General features: G+C 35.6%; 2 protein-coding genes across 3 annotated transcripts; both read right to left on the bottom strand.

Moving 5' to 3' along the window:
• Positions 1–4,300: 4,300 nt before the first annotated feature.
• Positions 4,301–9,066, bottom strand: LOC113723274 (cationic amino acid transporter 1-like). The gene is made up of 2 exons (XM_072066317.1): positions 8,958–9,066; positions 4,301–6,272 (listed from the first exon to the last, which is right to left on the bottom strand). Exon 2 carries the CDS (start codon positions 6,263–6,265, stop codon positions 4,466–4,468), a length of 1,800 nt encoding a protein of 599 aa, XP_071922418.1. The 5' UTR covers positions 6,266–6,272; positions 8,958–9,066; the 3' UTR covers positions 4,301–4,465.
• Positions 9,067–13,488: 4,422 nt separating this feature from the next.
• Positions 13,489–17,748, bottom strand: LOC113709331 (cationic amino acid transporter 1). 2 transcript variants are annotated; one of them, XM_027232077.2, is made up of 3 exons: positions 17,617–17,748; positions 16,343–16,778; positions 13,489–15,064 (listed from the first exon to the last, which is right to left on the bottom strand). In XM_027232077.2, exons 2-3 carry the CDS (start codon positions 16,761–16,763, stop codon positions 13,689–13,691), a joined length of 1,797 nt encoding a protein of 598 aa, XP_027087878.1. In that variant the 5' UTR covers positions 16,764–16,778; positions 17,617–17,748; the 3' UTR covers positions 13,489–13,688. The 2 variants fall into 2 exon arrangements, with proteins under 2 accessions (XP_027087878.1, XP_027087879.1); XM_027232078.2 differs by lacking the exon at positions 17,617–17,748 and adding an exon at positions 17,015–17,201.
• Positions 17,749–18,182: the final 434 nt, after the last annotated feature.

The following is an 18,182-nucleotide window of genomic DNA, read 5'->3' as shown; positions in this document are numbered from 1 at the left end:
TTCAATATATTATCAAGATGCGTCAGCAGTTAAAAATGTTAAGATACATGTGATATACAATGAATGATTCAAACACACACTCAAAATAAACTACGAGCTAGACACCCAATGATCTAATCAAACAGTAATTATCATCAAACTAACAATGTCCCAAAAAAAAAAAACAAAATGTACTTAAAAAAGTTACTTAAAGAAATAATTTGGCAAATTCTTGAAGAAAATTAAGACTTATAAATTAACATGCATTCATTGCGTGCGACATATAATCGAGTCTTCTCTAATGGGGATTTTCATAATTAAAAAAAGAAACTGAATTTTAAGTGTTGGAAACATTGAAGAATTAGGCAATTCCATTCCTCTTCGTTTAGTGCTTTTCAGAGTAATATTACCTTCAGCAAAACACGAACACAATTAAGGAAAAAAATCCCAAAAAAGAGAAAGGCAAAAGGAGAGGAAAAAGAAGGGTTCCGAATTGCTTACCTTTAAACCTTTTAAGATGTGAGCAAAAATATTGCATTAAGTGCAGTACAAGAATCGCTTTAATATGACAAGAAATAATTACCTAATTGTGAAGTCCTAGATTAGAAAGGGGAAAGTAAGAAAATATTAACTAATAATATTTACATGTAATCACCATCTTAATTTTAGAATGTTTGACAAAATAAAAATAACATAGCTAAATATTTTCCAAAAAAAGCGGCCAAGATTTTCTACCATTTAGTAAATATTTCTTTCTAAATCGATGCTCAAGAATACATAAATTAGGATGATTGAATAATGTCCACGTTCTACTTCTTCTGCCTTTGCTGCGATTTTCTAACTTGGAGTTCCTTTTGAGGGCTTCCTTCCCTCATCAAGAATTTTTCCGGTCCCCATTCGTAAAGCAATAAGGATCTCAATATGTTCGGCATGTTCAGGCATAAGGTACATGCAAGATTAATTTTTTTCGACTTTTCACATCTTCCAATATTTGAGATTACTGAAGCAAGTATTATTAGTTATTTCTTCCATTATAATTGGTGGATCCGATCGATGTGGTTTGATTATTTTAATTGCTATTTTTTCAAACTCTGATTGTAGGTTTTTTGATCTTATTGTTTAGAGTACAAACGTCTTATGAATAATACTCTTGGACAAAGGCTAACCATCAAACTTCGTTTTTCGATCGGATATGTTTACATAAAAATCAAATCTATTATCCATGTTTTTGCTTGCCCTGGTTTATACTTTCATAAGCCCGTGACTTTTGGAGAAAGTAAACTGTTCTTACTATACGTGAAGAAAGTTTTGATCTAGTGATTAAAATTGAAATTTCATGAATTAAAGGTTTTGGATTAATCCCTTGAATCCTTCTCGCTTCTTAAATTCCACGCCTCCCCTATTATTATATATATATATATATATTGGATGATTATGTATATTTTGTCAATGTATATATATACTAGGATGAATATTTTTTTTTTTTTTCGAAACTAGGATGAATACTAGGATGAATATACAAAGGCTTGTTTTTATATACGTTTTTCGTACTTCTGCCTTTTTGTCATTAATCTGGCTTCAAATTGTACTTTCTTCTTCAATCTGGTGCTTCCTGACCACCTAATCTATTAATTAGTAATTTGCAGCTACTACCTTCTTATATTATCATGTATTCTATTCCCGACTTTAATTATTAAGCAATTTGCTTAAATCAGGGCTAGTGCTAGAAGTTAAAAAACACACAAATAAGGTTTTCTTGTTTTTTCTTTATGTGCATTTGCAAAACAGGTTCATTGAACAATTCTTTGGCACTTGAGAGGGAAAAGAAGGGAAAAGGAAACATGGTTTGTACTTTTTTCTTAGGCACTGTTTGGATTGAGGGAATGGAAGGGAAAGGAAAGGAGAGGAATTGGAGAGTTTTGATTTTCGTTGTTTGGATTGATTTTTAAATAGAGAAAGAGAGGGAGAGAGTCTAGTTATTTTGTTGAATTATGGTTTCTGCTCAAAAGTAGGTGAAAATAGAGGGAAATGAAACTAAATTTATGGAATAATTTAAATTTTTTGAAAAGATCAATTTGTCCCTATCTTTTTTCAATAAATTAACACTTGATCTTTCCTTTTCTTTCTCTTCCTTCCTCAACCCAAACAAGAATTCAATTCAGTATTTCCTTTCTTTACCTTCCATACTTAATCATAACAAAATATATGGAGACCATCTTCCTCTACTCTCCTTCTTTTTCCTTTTCTATTGGTACCCTTTCCTTTCCTCTCCCTTGTTTCCCTTCAATCCAAATGGTGCCTAAAGCTAAACTTTGCTTGTGAGGTGCAATCATGAATTTGTACTAGACTTGGTAGAATGTTGAATTTGTGTATGGCTTTACTTGCTTGTTTACGTATAAAACACCGTCCTTGTAATTGTAGTGTGTACAATTTTATAATTCATAGCAATTTTTGATGTAAATACATAGAGCATTAGGGTGTTGGTGAATTTATTTGTACATCCTAACTCAATGTGAGATACACCAAATCTTGTAAGGAATACACTAATTAACCATTTAAGTGTTCCCATAATGAGACTGTGTAAAGGTAAACTTGCATTTGAGGTCCAAGCACAAATACCTACAAGATATGGGATTTAGGATGAATGTGTGCGAATTTTACTTGCTAGTTTTTGTACAAAAATAAAATAAATAAAATAAAATAAAGCATATTTGTATTTGTTGTTGTGTCCAATTTTGTTACTCATAACAAGATTTGGTGTAAATCCATACATTTTAACTAGTGAATTAAATTTACTTGTCTACCCCCAAACGGGAATATACACAAAGTCTTGCAATAAATACTCCAAATCATCTTCATGTGTTACACTAATATGATCAGACAAAACTCACTAGATCTGCTGTTTCCTGCAAAGACTTTATTACATACTAATGCTAATATTCCTTTTGAGATATTCCTATGTTTTTGGTTTTCACAATTTTTTTTTTTTGTTTTGGTGGCCTTCAATGTTTGTTTTTCTTCTAATGATATATAGAGTAATATTTTTCAAACTAGAGCTAAGTATAATTGGTCCATGTTGTAATGGGACTTGGCCCCAGTTATAAGCTTTTTTTTTTTTTTGTTGCTCATAATTTCCTTTGCAATATTAAAATGTTAAGTGTCAATTATTAATCCTTCATGCATGTGTGCTGATATTTTTCTTATTTTCAAAACTTTTGACCAAAGAAAAAGAAAAAGGTACCAATTTCTTCTCCAGATCCTCCACCACCACAAGGTTCTCCAGCTCCGGCTCCACCTCCACCACCACCCTCTCCTCCACAACGACCGTCTCCACCACCATCACGTCCTCGTTCTCATCCACCATCTCCACCGCCAGGTTCTCTTCCTCGTTCCCGTTCTCATGCACCAACTCCACCGCCACAGTCTCATGGCAGAGCACCGCCACCTTGGCCTCATGCACATCATGGCCCCAAAGATGGTCCCCACCGATATGGACGATACATGCATGCGTTGGATGAAATGTCAAGAATTCCTGGGCTGAGAAGCTTTGAAGCATCCACTACAAGGACTTACAGGTGGAATTTCGCAGACGATACCATGGATGAGAGCTTCCACCACAGTCATGGACCTTCATATAGGCACAGGGGGCCGCCGCCGCCGCCGCCTGATTATTACCCCGGGCCCCATCATGAAAGCTACTACCGCCGTCATCACCTACCTTCATATAGGCATGTGGAGTCGCCACCGCATTATCCGCCCCTCCGACATGACCACTGTCCTCCAGGATACCTTTCATACCACAGGCATCCGGGATCGCCACTGCATGACCACATGCCTGGAAATTACCATGCGCTTCCACCACCGCCCGGCCAGCACCCGTATGAGGTCTTTTTCAGTGATGAGAATCCTAATGGTTGCATAATTACCTGATTAAGAGCGTTTTATCACTCTTGAGGGCTTTGGTTGCTTTAGACTTGTTTGGGTTATTGTTCGTTTCTCTTTGATTTTCACATGGCAAGGTGCCATTTTTGGATTTCAGTACATTAATTTATCGGTTGTAAACATGACTTATATTTGCATTACATGCCTATGATTTGAGAACACCGACACTACAAGAATCTAGACTCTAAATTGTTCTTTTCTAGCCCATGAGATCTTATGATGAGTGTTTTTTTTTTAATTATTCTTTTTTTTTCTTCATTTTGGACCTCTCCGATGAAGATCCGGCTTAGGGGCACATCAAGATCCGGGGAGGGATCTTTGATCATACTATTCCACTGCTTTTCATGTCACAAACAATCTCAATTTTATAGACTACTACTTCAACATAAAATTCATGATAAAATAAAATAAAAACACTGCAATCTTGCTGCAATACAAGATTAATTTGAAACATGAATCTTTACATAAAAGGAAACACTAGTCCAATCCAAAAAGGTGAACACTAATTTACCCTGCTTCTTCTAACCATTGCCAAATGCTTAGGCTATGTGGTGGTTTCAACCTCATTATTTCTTACTATACCAGCTTCAATGTTTGCATGGGAGGATGTTCCACCTTTGCCTTCAAACTCCTTGGCTGCATCATATGAAGCATGCAATCCAACCAGCAAATAGTACACAAGCAAAACCACTGTCCAAATAGAAAATCTGATGAATGATGGACCATCAATTGAACTGATGACAAAAATATTGAGTGCAACACTAGCTGATGGCACCCATGGAACTAATGGCACTCCCCAAACCTTTGGTTTTCTTGCCTGCTTAACCATCAGGTTCAGTCCCAGTGTGGCTAAAAACCACATCCCTACTGTAATTGCGTAACCAAACCAGCTAGTGAGATTTAGACCCCAGCAAACAGAAGTGGCAATAGAGGATGATAGGATCAACACCAAGAAGAATATAAGTTTGTTCCTATCAGGATTTGATGTATCCCCTGAAACATAGTGTCGTCTAACTATAAGCGCAATGGAAACTAGAGTGAACAAGAACAAGGTAGAAATAGACAGAAGGTTTGCCAGGACATCAAGGCTTGTGAAAAATGCAACAATGCAGTTTGCGATGGTCATGACCACTGTGGCATTCACTGGTGTGCCTGTTTTTTGGCTGATGATAGAAAGAATTGGAGGAGCCATGTGTGTTCGAGCAATATGAGTGAAATACCTCGCTTGTCCAATGACATTTGCCAGTAAAACTGTGGTCATGCCCTTTAGTGCGCCAAGTGCTACAATATACTTAGCCCATTTCAATCCTACAGCTTGGAATGCAATTGTGAAAGGTGCATCAACATCAACTTGAGAATATGGCTGCATGAGGCATAACGTTACTGCTAGGAGGCAGTAAGTTGTAATCACAATCAGCATTGATCCAATTAGGCCAATAGGGATATCCTTACCTGGATTTCTAATTTCCTCTCCCAAAGTTGCCACTCCATCGAATCCAACAAATGCGAAGAAAAGTGTTGCTGCTGCTGTGAAAATGCCATGAACACCAAAAGGTGCAAATTCTTTATAATTAGCAGGATTCGCCTTAGTTAGGCCGGTAACAAGGATGAAAACCATCACCAAGATATGAGCTATAGTCAACAATGAATTAAGCCGGGAGGAGCCTTTGATGCTCAGAGCTGCTGCAACACAAATAATCACAGAAATACCAACTGCAATTGGATCTAAATGGTTGTAGCCCTCAGCAAGAGATGAGACATTTATACGGAAATCATTAGGATTATGATTGCACAGGGTGGCAAAATATGAAGTCCATGAGCGTGCGACACTAGCCCCGGCTACAATATACTCGAAAAGAATGTTTCCTGCAGCAATGAAAGCTATAAAGTCTCCAAGTTCCACTCTTAAATAGGCAAATGATCCTCCAGCAACAGGAAGTTCAACAGTGAACTCCGTGTAGCACAGGACAGAAAGCAAAGCGGCAATGCCTGCTATGAGGAAAGATAGGAGGACAGCAGGGCCAGCATCATATCTAGTGGCTTGTCCAGTGAGGACAAATACACCAGCGCCCATTACTCCCCCTACACCAAACCACAGTAAATCAAACCAATTTAATGTCTTTTTCATCTGATTTTGGCTACGAGCTAGCACTTCTTGAAGCTCCAATTGGTCGAATGATCGTGCCAGGAGACGATCTTTTAGCCGTGTTTTTGTTTCGCGCAATGCCCTGGTGTAATTTTCCCAACTTTTGAATGACTCCTCTGGGAAAAAATCATCTTTGCTGCATCCAAAGAATCTCTTCTTCAATCTGTTGCCTTGCTCTACACCACTAGCACCCACCATCTCTATCCTGGAATTAAAAACATGAAGGACAGGGATTGCTCAGAGGGCTTTTGCCAGTGACATACTAATCCAAATGGTCGTAAAGTTGATCAATCACAAAAGGAAATGTGTTCCTAATTATGATCAAGTCCTTGACTGAATCACAAACAGTATCCTTACTTAAGGGTAGTGGTTAACTTCCAATGAGATTCATCGTCCTGCTATTCAGAATTTGCTCTAAGTTGCATAAATCTATATATCAGAGGTAAAATAGAAATTAGAAAAATTTTCCAGAAATATTTGGAATTTGAGTGGTTACTAATTAGTGTAATGGCCAGTCTAGCTAACATCTCCAAGCAAAAATTTGAATACATAATGCAGAAAATTGAAATAAAGTACCAAAAAAAGTTACACAGCATAGTTCAATTTCTGCTATTCAACTACTTAACAAAAGATCTATCTTATTATTCAAATAGTACCTAAAGTCTTCAAGATAAATAGCAAAAGCTGGGATTGTGGCAGCTTTCTTATTAATCTCTTTGCTAGCATGGCAAATAATATTTATACACAAGCAAGCAAGGAATGCACAAGGGCACAGCCAAGTTTGGCTTTGTACAAAACAAATTCTAAATTTTTCATGTAAATCAAAACTGAATGTGAATCAGTGTAGAGGATAAAAAAGATCAACCAAGCCTTTTAGGAATCATATCAAAGTCAATTTAGCACTATAGAGTGCAGCACAGGGTTATGAATTAGATACCCAATAATTTACCATATTCTATCTAGAGCATTATTTAGCATATATGCCAATCATTACTACCATTATATCCAAGAAGAATAGCATTTTACTTTTATACAATTTTTTTAATTAAAAAGCAATTTTTTGGTAATATATATTTTATAATTAACCTTTATTTAGCCAAGGGATTCGATTGATATTTGCCTTATTGACAAAATCCTTTTTTCTTTACTCTTGGCTTCCCTTTTCTTGACCTGCATTGATGTAGTAGTTGAAACTTAAAAGATAAAATCCATGCAAGGCAGAGAGCCAAAAGCGAATATATGCATTGCCCACTGCGCAAAAGTTCACTCAATTAATACGAATAAGATTCATGTGCTTTGTATTTCAATGACAGTTTGCTAGGTCAAAGGTAATATAGATTGATAATGCCATAATAAAAGGGAAAATAAATAAGATTTGCTTTTCCAAACTCTGCTTGGCTTAAGTTCTATTCATGAACTATGAGTAAACAACTCTTTTTTGTCCTTCTGAACAACTTGATTAAAATAAACAACTCTTTTGTAGCCAATCTCTTTTAAGAATAATACATAAAAATTAGACGTGCATGGCGCAATTAAAAAAGCTTGTACTTATGAAAACTTGGAATACTAGTCAATCATGAATGGAAGCAGGCTTTGAATGGTGATCTCCCTCTCAAGGTTAAAAAAGTAATTAACGATCTCGAATAAATACACATCATTTATTTGAAAAATGTGTCTCAGTCACACTCAACTTTCCAGTCTCATTCCTTATTGAAAACCAAATCTACTAAATTTGTACTAGAAATGCTAACCAAGTGATGCACCGGGCCACGGGTGCACACATGCGACATCATGGATCTCTACCGTCAGCAATGGTGACAGCACGATACAGTAGTGTAAACATTGGTATAACAGATCTAGAGATGTAGATGTTAACATAGCAAATGTACGCACTAACACAATAAGATGAAAAAAAAAACATAACAAAATTTTTCTCCCATCGAAATTTGTGCCTAAAATTTGTTGTGCTATTACATATTATTGTGTTAGTACGTACATTTATTGTTTCAGTGCCTATGTTTGCTCTAGTAACGTCTACACTATACTGTGTTATCACTAGAAGCACATAATCCACGCATGAGAGGGAAGAAATTATTTAACCCAAGATTTCGTAATGAGATCTTATGATTCTTTGCTATGGATAATTCTGGTTAAACATAGTATACTTTGGTGTCTTACTATAGAAGCAAAAGGGGAGTTTTGTAATGTATCACTACCTAATTCTTAATTACCCTTTACCTAAGATCTTGTCATCATATCCCAGGATAAAAAAACGAATTCATCAAAATTGCAAGATTAAACCAACTGAAAAAGCCAATCATGAAAATTAATGTCGTCAAACAACTCTTATGAAACAGGCCAAGCATAAAAATGCAAAGATATGTCAACGGTTCAATGGAATATATATAGCAGTTAATATGTACTGAATTCCCATGAAGTGAGAAGAAATAAGGGACAATTTTCTTTTATTAAGTACAATTCAAAACTAAGGTAATTACAGTCTAATTGATTCTTAATCTCAAAAAACCTACTCTTTTCCCCTTACATCTATTCTTCGGATGTCAATTGTTCCAACTCACCAAATTCCAAAAACGCCTTGACTGAATGAATCAACTTTCTCAACCATCCATTAGATTTATGCTTTTGTGATAGTTTTGCAGTCAGTCTTTCTTAGTTTCTTTTTCTTTAATATTTCGCTACAGAACCCCCTATGGAAAAGTCAAGTGCATCATGGCCATTTAAGCTAAAGAACAAAATATTCTCCTATGTTTAAAGAGTACTTATGTGTCTATTAATTCGAGGTTCGATTAAGCCCTCATTCTTCTTCGTCTCGTTCCTTAAATAAAAAGTAGAAATTATAAAGTGAAATAAATTATTGACAAGAGGTTACCTTCAAACTCAAACACGATAGAGAAGCAGCAACAAGTCACAGTTGCACCACCTTTGTTCTTCTGATTTGTGCCTGATAAATTAGATAACTGGGTTTGGTGAATTTTAGGTGTGAATTAGGAAATTAATCAGAGTGAAAGAAATGTGTGTACCTCTTTTCTTGGTTTTCTTGTTAATGGTATTGCTGAACCATTTTATTGCTTCATCATTACTTGCGTGTCCACCTGTGTAACAACCTCTGGGATACGTTGAGTGTATCTATACTATTCGCGGATATGTTCCGTAAGATTTTCAATGACATGACATTTATCATTTCCTAGATTTTTGGATTATTTATTTCTTAAGTTTCTTGTTTATCTATTAGTTTAGTTCAAATATTTAAATTCGACAGAAAAAGGTTTGGTTAAACTAACTTATGAAATGATCATCTAGTATGTAATATTTCACAATGTAATATTTTATAGATTTTTCAGATCTGTAGTATGTAGTATTTATTCTTAAGATATGTTTGTGTGTTTGTATATATAGTTGACGTAATTTCTATCATTAATATAGATTTAATGAAATGATCATGTTTTTATCCCAAAAAAAACCACATTTTATAGAATTAGGATGAAAATTTAAAAAATTTTCCAATTTATTTGTCTTAGGGACCAAGTGTGTTGGGCCATTAGAATAAGGTGCGGGGCTTCAAGTGTCCTTTATTAAGATGATGTATAAGCCCAAGTAGGTCAAGTGATTCGGACAAGGTTGGTCACAATATCCCTTAATGATCAACGTAATAAACAATCAACTACCTTTAGAGCAGTTGATCATCAGAAAAACTCTTCTTAAATGCATCCTTTGACTTGCTTTTATTTCCAAGATTTCCTAAAAATTTTACTAGCGGAATCATAATGAAATTCTAGGAGGATTTTTTATATAAAAGAGAAGATCGATTATGGAAAGGAATCATAATGGATTGATAAGGCGGGGATGATGAAGATTTTATCTCCAAAGTGGGGTAAAAGATAGAATTCTAGGAGGATTTTTTTTTATATAAAATAGAAGATCGATTATGGAAAGGAACACAGGGACACACCACACATCGACAAAGCTACTCAAAGGCTCCTTTTCGATCTTTTCTGCAATTGTCCAGTCTCCTAGTTTGAGTCATTTAGGACTTTTTCCGGTTGATGTGTGTAATACAAACCAAGAACAAATGCACATTAAAAGTGCAGAAACTCCTAAACAAAAACTCACAACAAAAATGAAGGAATAGACGTGATTGTAGACGTGATTGTAGGTTATGATTAAGGTTTTAATTGCCCCCACTACACTTAGTATTAGGTATAGGCTTAAGGCAATTTACCCTAGAATAGAACAAGAGGAAATGAAACTTGTTAGCAAATGACAAGTTGCTTTTTATAAGAAAAGATCAAATCACAAAAGTTAATTTAATTCCCTAAAGACTTGTTAATTTATGTGAAAAAATTGTTTTTCACTTGTATCCGATGTTCATTATCAATGTCCATTCAAAACACAACCTTTGGTATCAAAACAACCGCCATTTGAAGCGAAAAAGTGCTAAAAAATGTTTGAACGTTACCCAAAATCCGGCCCGGGTTATGGACTGGATTCAAGGCCGGAAGGCTTCTGTCCATAATTAGGCCTGTCAATCGTGCTTTCATAAGCTCAAGCTCAGCTCATTTAATTTGGAACATTTTCAGGTTTCGGGCCATGAGTTTCGGATTCATAAATGTGAAGCTCATACTCAACTCACATAATATTCGGATTGTGAACCTTAATCGGGTTTAGCCCAATCTCACTTATTATTCCTTAATTTTCTTAATATAATTACTATAACTATTAAGTTGTAAAACTAATTTAACATTTACAAGACTATAATATTTAAACTAAACATGAACAAATAATAGTTCGTAAAAGGTATATATACCAAAACTTTTTCAACAATATTTATATTTAATTCGTTCAAAATACATGAAAAATAGTAATAAAACATGTGATCATAAGCCAATACATCTTTAAAAGTTGAAACTTTTTTTATAATCTTGTGATTTGAATCCAAACATGCTTAATGATTTGTGTTTGTAGATCAAAAAGAAATCAATCAATATTATGCCAACACAAAAATTTATTCAACCAATAAGAAAAGTTAGAGATTCAGTTATGCATAACTAATATTGGCTCTCAAGAAATCTCATGGAAGAGTCTTTAGATATATTTTTATATTTTGTAATATATATATATTTAGTATTTAATAATAATATATTTGGATATATAATTATACATAATATCAAAATATAAATATTATATATATATAGTTAAAGGGCCGGGCCTAGCCTAATAGGGCCCAAGTTCGGCTCATATTTAATTTGGGATTAATTTTTAGGGTCAAACTCAGACCGATTCACTAAAATGTCGGCTCATCGAGCTTTTGATCGGGCCGAACGAGCCGGTTTCGGGCTGGTCCAGCCCCATTGACAATCCTATCCATAATACTAGCCATCGGGAGAAGCAAGACTAATATACCATCCAGTCCTGAAGCTTTAAATGCCTCATGCATTTTTTATTTTTTTTTGCCCTTTAGAGTTTAAAGGGGCAAAGACTTACAAAATTTAAAAGTAGCAAAAACCACTACCAGTTATTATTATTTTCTTTGTCCAAAAGGAGAAATTTGTTTAGTCTTACAAGAAAAAGTAGAAAAAAATGGGGAAAATAAAAAGATTTAAGAGTTAAACCATGAACCTCAAGGTCATTTAATGTTCTCTTCAGACTTTAGTAAGACTCAAATTCAATAGTCCAATTTTATTACCTATTGAGAGGAGACAAGCACGTTGTGATGTCATTCAGGTCACTCAAATCTGGGGGTCAATGGCAGGAATTTACTTGTTTAAAAAAAAAAGTTCAGAAAATAGTTTTAAATATATTTTTTAAAATATATCTGTACCATAGTTTTTGGGAGTCCATGTATATGACGTTAAAATAATAGAGATATTATCATCACCGTAGTGCATTCTTTGAAATATAAAAATTTGAGTTAATTTGGACATTTAAAGTATAGGACAAATCCAGCGGACAGAGCCAGAACTATATCGAGAAGGGATATTATTATGGTCAACATTGGCATAATTGAGGCTCTTAGTTTAATATAAGAAATATTTAATGCACTTCAATTTAAAAGGCCAAATACCTTTTCTCTTTTTTAAAGTGACGTCAAAACTTAAGTTGAAATATAAAAGATCGTGTATTTTCAGGTGGTCAATGTAGAATTATAAAGAGAGAATATGTAAAACCAAAGAGAATAATGCACATCACGAAAGAAATTTTCTTAAATCTAAGAGGGGAAATGCAACTAAAGGAAAGAATTTTATAAAATTCAAGGGGTGTAAACATGATGCAAGCTTAAAAATATTGTAAAGTTTTAAGACTATTGCATAATTTTATCAAATTTGAATAGGGCAATTGCCCACCCTCAAGCTCGTGTGTAAAATTGAGTTTGCGCATATATATACAGATCACAAACTAAATGACAAAATTAATGATGATTATGACCCGATTCCAAAGCTGATTAATTCTGGTATTTAAGTGGATTTGGATTCTCTTAGTGAGGTAAGTGGAGGATTCTGCATTTTAGTCTCTGGATAATGACACATCATTATAACGCCAAAGTTGTCCTTCCTAAGTCTTCTTCTTTTTTCTTTTTTTGAGGAATTGTCCTTCCTAAGTCCAAGTGCAAATTGGACCTGAAAAGGGTAATTTCATTATTTTAATATAAATTGATATGAAAATAAAATTTGGACCGTAAGAAAAGGTAATATTGTCATTTTAATATATGCAGATATGGAAATAGCAATGACAAAATATCACTTTCCATTTGCATTTAAGGAAAACTTTTCCCATTATGAATCAACTTGTCATGACAATTCAGCTTATTATTTGATGTAACACCTAAATACCCAAAACTCAATAACTAGTTTCCACATGTTCACCAAGAGGAGAAATTCAAGCAGAAACTCTTCCATGGCTGATAATGCTGCCATGAATTAAATAATTATGATTGCTAAATATAGTGGCAGTCCCAATTTACACGAGATACATATTTATGCTAAGTGTCCTATTTATTTAACTTGTTATATGTTGTTTTGTTTATTTAAATTTTTTCACCTTCACGTAATAATTAAAATTGACACTAGATTTGGCCCCAGATAGTGGCACGAACAATTTTTCCACACATTGGTGGAACCAAAACTCACTAGCCGTCGAGTTGGAGTGGCCAAGACTTCAAATTTTTTTCATATTAAAATCAGTCAGTGAATGGCAATTGTTTGATGATATTGAATCTTTGATGCTACTCCAAGCAATAATTGTTGAGATTTGTGAATTATCTTTCAACTGAGCCTAAACGTCTCAATAAATTTACTGAAATTTCAATGAGGAGACCGATTCATGAGATCATCATCAAATCCGTGTCATTCAAACTGTCGGAAATGAAGCGCAATAGGGATTTTAATTAGTGCTCATTGCCAAACTTCAAGGTTCAAGATCTATCAATCTTAAATCACGTTTCTCAGTACACCAACAACTACTGTGTTTTTATGCACACATTACATCAAGAAACAAAAGGAAAAAGAAACTGCACAATTTTTTTTTTCAATGGTTTCTCTAAGTGTTTCAAACTATTTTGACGACTAAACTTCTGTAACATTACATTGCACTGAGTTTCTACTGTTTATACACCGGTTTCTGATTTTGTTGCTGATGCTGGAATTCCCTCTTCAATTTTTCCAACCTTCAATTCGGCTTCATCTTCCTTTGCTGTGTCATATGATGCATGCAGTCCAAAGAAGACGTAGTACAGCAAGAGGAAGCCGGTCCAGATCGCAAACCTGATGAACGAATCCTTGTCGATTGATCCCAGAAGGAAGATGTTGATGAATATGGAGGCAGATGGCAACCAGGGCACCAATGGAACTCCCCAAAGCCTAGGATTATGAGCCTGAGGAACAAAGTACCAAAGTCCAAAAGTAGCCAAGAGCCATATTGGCACAGTTATGCAGTACAGAATCCAACCATTGGTACTAACACCCCAGTAAGCAGCAGTGGCAATTGCAGATCCAACGATAGTCAGAACGAATCCAATAAGCTTGTTGCGATTGGCAGCTGTTGTCACACCAGAAACATAATAACGTCGGACAAGCAGAGCAACAGCCACAAGCATAAAGATGAAAAGCGTGGAGATCGACAAGAGATTGGATAGAATTTCAAGTTTTGTGAAGAAAGCAATTATTGCTGTAGCTGCAAGCATCACAACTGTGGCATTCACTGGTGTTCCAGTCTTGGCATCAACAATTGCAAACCAAGGAGGCATCATGTGTGTGCGAGCAATGTGTGTCAAATACCGGGCCTGACCAACAGCACCAACCAGCAACACCGAGGTCATACCTTTCAATGCTCCTAAAGCCACGAGATACTGAGCCCAAGACCAGCCTACATGTTTGAATGCGACTGAAAATGGAGCATCAGGATCAACATCCTGATATGGAACCATGAGGCAGAGAGTTATAGCAAGCAAGCAGTACAAAGTAGTGGTGATAATCATTGATCCAACAAGACCAATGGGGATGTCTTTCGCCGGATCCTTGGTTTCCTCTGCCATCGTTGAAACAGCATCAAAACCAACATAGGCGAAGAATAAAACTGCTGAAGCTTTGAAGATTCCGCGGGCACCAAAGGGTGTGAAGGGGGTGTAGTTCTTGGTGTCAGATTTGGCAAGGCCAGCTATGATGATGAAGAGAATCACCACAATGTGGACAATGGAGGCAATATAGTTAAGGCGAGAAGAACCCTTTGTGCTAAGCACAGCCAGTATACAAATGCAGATGCAAACGCCAACTGCTATGGGGTCAAGCTCATTGTAATTATTTGCTAGAGCATGAGCATGAATACGAAAATCAGATGGATGATGGTTTAAAAGAGTTGCAAAATATGATGTCCATGATCTTGCAACTGCTGCTCCACCAATCACATACTCAAGCAGAATATTTCCAGCAGCAATGAAAGCCATGAAATCTCCAAGCTCCACCCTCAAATAGGCAAAAGACCCGCCTGGATAATAATGATCATGAGCCTTCAAATTAGTACAACCATTTAGCATTCAATCATCTTCAAATTCTTCCACTCATTTCATCAATTTGGTCTGTCTTAGTTATATTTCAATGCAATGCCAACTAAATATTCGAACATTTTATCAATTTTTGGTTTAGTTGGTTATATTTGAATCCAATGCCAACTCAAAAATCAAATGTACACCAAAAGTTCAAAAGGGTCAGGGTATAAACATGCTACATTAGTTTTACTATGTTAAAAGGTATAATTGCTCCAATAAAAAAAAAATTGTCACACTTCATTTGGGTTGAGTGATTGTTGGTCATATTTGACTATATTCATTTGTTTGTCATATTTGACTATATTGATTCTTTTTTTAACTCAACAAATAGATGCTTTGCTTAAAAATTTTTGCATGGGCAAGTTGGATTTTGACAACTTTTCCAGCTAACAATGACAAGATGACAACTTTGATCGATTTATTATCTTACTAGCACAATTGGAGACCTTAGTCCAGCCAAAAAAGTAAGCAAAGTCAAAGGTTGAACAATGCATATAAATGCCTGACATAATAGTAGACCACAAGTGTTGACTTTAAATGGAAATATAACAAGCGATGACCATAGAAAATTCTAGCCACAATAACTGACTGGGAATCTGGTACAGGCATTATCCATAATTCAACAACAACCGACCAAGTAATTTCCGGCAGATAATGAGCAGCTCATGTTTTCAATACAGCCATGGAAGAAAAAAAATTCAAAGAGAATTATTTGTCATTTATTGCATGACACTTCATCCATTATGCAGCAACCAAAACAAATAAATATCAAACATGTTTAGATATCGAAAGCACGTGAAATTATCCTGCATTTTTTTTTCCTAATACTAATTAATCAACCCCAGTAATTAATTAATTACTTTTAATCAGGGGGCCAGTCACATGATTTATCACAAGATTCCCCAAGAAAGATTGCAAGAATACGTGAAATCAATGACTAATTAACTTTTCGACAAAAAAATGTAATTAACTAATTATATTTAATCAATGATTGAGATATTCATCAGCGGTCACATGATTCATCACAAGATTCCACAAGATTCTAAGAAAGTCAAGTGCAAATAAAACAAAAAGAAATACAAATAATAGAAAATTTTATTTTTATTAATTTTGTATGAAAGTGTTTGAAACGAGGAAATGTGAATGAAAGGGTTCGAATTACTGTCACGCTAAAAAGAAATGAAAAAAAAGAAAGAAAATTAAAAACTTCACATTACCTGCAACAGGAATTTCCACGGCAAATTCTGTATAACAAAAGACGGAGAGCATAGCCGATATGCCGGAAACCACAAATGAGAGGACCACAGCTGGTCCAGCCTCCTCCTTGGCCTCGAGCCCGGTGAGCACGAAGATTCCGGCGCCGATGACGGCACCCATGCCAAACCAGATCAGGTCCCACCATGTGAGCGTTTTCTTCATCTCGTTCTGACTCCGGTTCTTGACCGCCATCTCTGCTTGGTCCTTGGACCGCGTGAGAACCCGGTCCACGAGCCGGTTGGGAGTTTGTTTGAGCGCATTTATGTAGTTGCCAAAAGTCCTGAAAGATTCCTCAGGAAGAAAATCATTCTTCTGGTATGAACATCCTCTCCTCCTCATCCCCGTCCCTGTCCCTGAATTGTCTTCCTCAGCCGTCCCCATCTTCTATGCTCTCCCCTGCATAAATTCACCATAAAAAAATTCAGCAAAAATGGTTACAAGGCTAATTATGAGACGAAATGATTTAGAATGGACGGGTGTGGATTGATAAAAACAGAGAACCAGAGAGAATTCAGGCCAAAAATATCATAGAATTGAGAGGAAAAAAAAAAGAAAGGACTATTTTTTTTTTGTGTGTTAAAAGGACCATGAGATTTAGGAGTGTTGGATTTGTAAAAACAGATAGAATCTACCAGAGAGAATACGCCCAAAAAAAAAAGAATATGATCTTAGGAGTGATGGATCGAAAGAATCATGGGAATGGAATGAAGTTTTCAAGGTCGAGTTTTAAAGAGGAAAACCAATGCTGGCAATTGAGATTAACTCCAAGAACAAGCCAAGAGATACTTGCATAGAACCAAGACAAAAGGATGAGTAAATTACTGCAAAAGGGATTTTTTTTTTCAAATTTCAATCACATCAAGAATGTAATACAAAAATATGCCCTTGAATCCGTATAATCAAATCTGTCAATAGAATAACTGACCACACGGAAACGCTACACACGAAAACGACAGGCTTTCTTGTTCATACTCATGCAACCAGTGTGAAACGGATGATTTTGTGAAGAAAAAAACAGGTGGGATTTATCTGTTTCTACTCGTAGTCTTAAGGAAAATTGTTTTCATTGTAATAAATTCCAAACATGTAGAGAAAACAGAAACAAACAGTACATCTCAAAAGGGAAACTTTCAAGCTTTTCTCTGTGACTCTGTGCGTTTGTTTGTGGACCCATTTATCTTGTTTTCCAGTGTCTGTTCTTTTAAGGGAAGGAGAGGGGACGGGGAAGAGATACCTGTTGAGAAGAGGGAAGGAACGGCTCCACCAGAAGATTCTTTCCGGTTGGCGGAAAAGTCCGGTGGCTGGAGAAAATTACTTCGTAGAATTGTTGATGTTGAGGAGGGAATTAGTTGTGCATGTGTTTGGATACGTCCTATTTATAAGGAATCTCAGAGTGGGCTGTTGTGTGTGTTTTCAGTTTCACATTACAGCGTGTGTATTCCTATACGTATCTGACTGTATAGGTGTGTGTATTTGGGCTAGATACAGAGACCCAATTGACTCTCAATATGGTCTGGTTTGGGTGTATTTGCGTGTTTGGAAAGGAGTGAACGAATCTTCAACGAATCCATATGAATGGATGGAGAGATTTCAGCTAAATTTGGCATGTTGGGGATTATTATAGTAAGTGAGTGGACATTGCCGGTTTACAGCAATTAGGGAGGTCAACAAGAAAATTTTTTTTTGGGGGTAAAGTTTTTTTTTTTGGCCTTTTTCATCTTTGTGGAGCGAACTAAGTAAATTTGTCTTTCAATGGGTATCATGATTTTTTTTTCTGTTTTGATTTTTTTCTAGTACATT

This window comes from Coffea arabica, chromosome 9e (genome assembly GCF_036785885.1).
Source record: "Coffea arabica cultivar ET-39 chromosome 9e, Coffea Arabica ET-39 HiFi, whole genome shotgun sequence".
NCBI classification, from domain to species: Eukaryota; Viridiplantae; Streptophyta; class Magnoliopsida; order Gentianales; family Rubiaceae; genus Coffea; species Coffea arabica.
This window is presented reverse-complemented; position numbering and strand designations above follow the sequence as displayed.

Bases quoted from the DNA above. Each gene is read 5' to 3' on its own strand.
- LOC113723274 (XM_072066317.1), bottom strand. From the start codon at position 6,265: ATGGTGGGTGCTAGTGGTGTAGAGCAAGGCAACAGATTGAAGAAGAGA.
- LOC113709331 (XM_027232077.2), bottom strand. From the start codon at position 16,763: ATGGGGACGGCTGAGGAAGACAATTCAGGGACAGGGACGGGGATGAGG. The intron at 15,065-16,342 runs GTAATGTGAAGT...ATTATTATCCAG, and splicing joins CGTGGAAATTCCTGTTGCAG to GCGGGTCTTTTGCCTATTTG.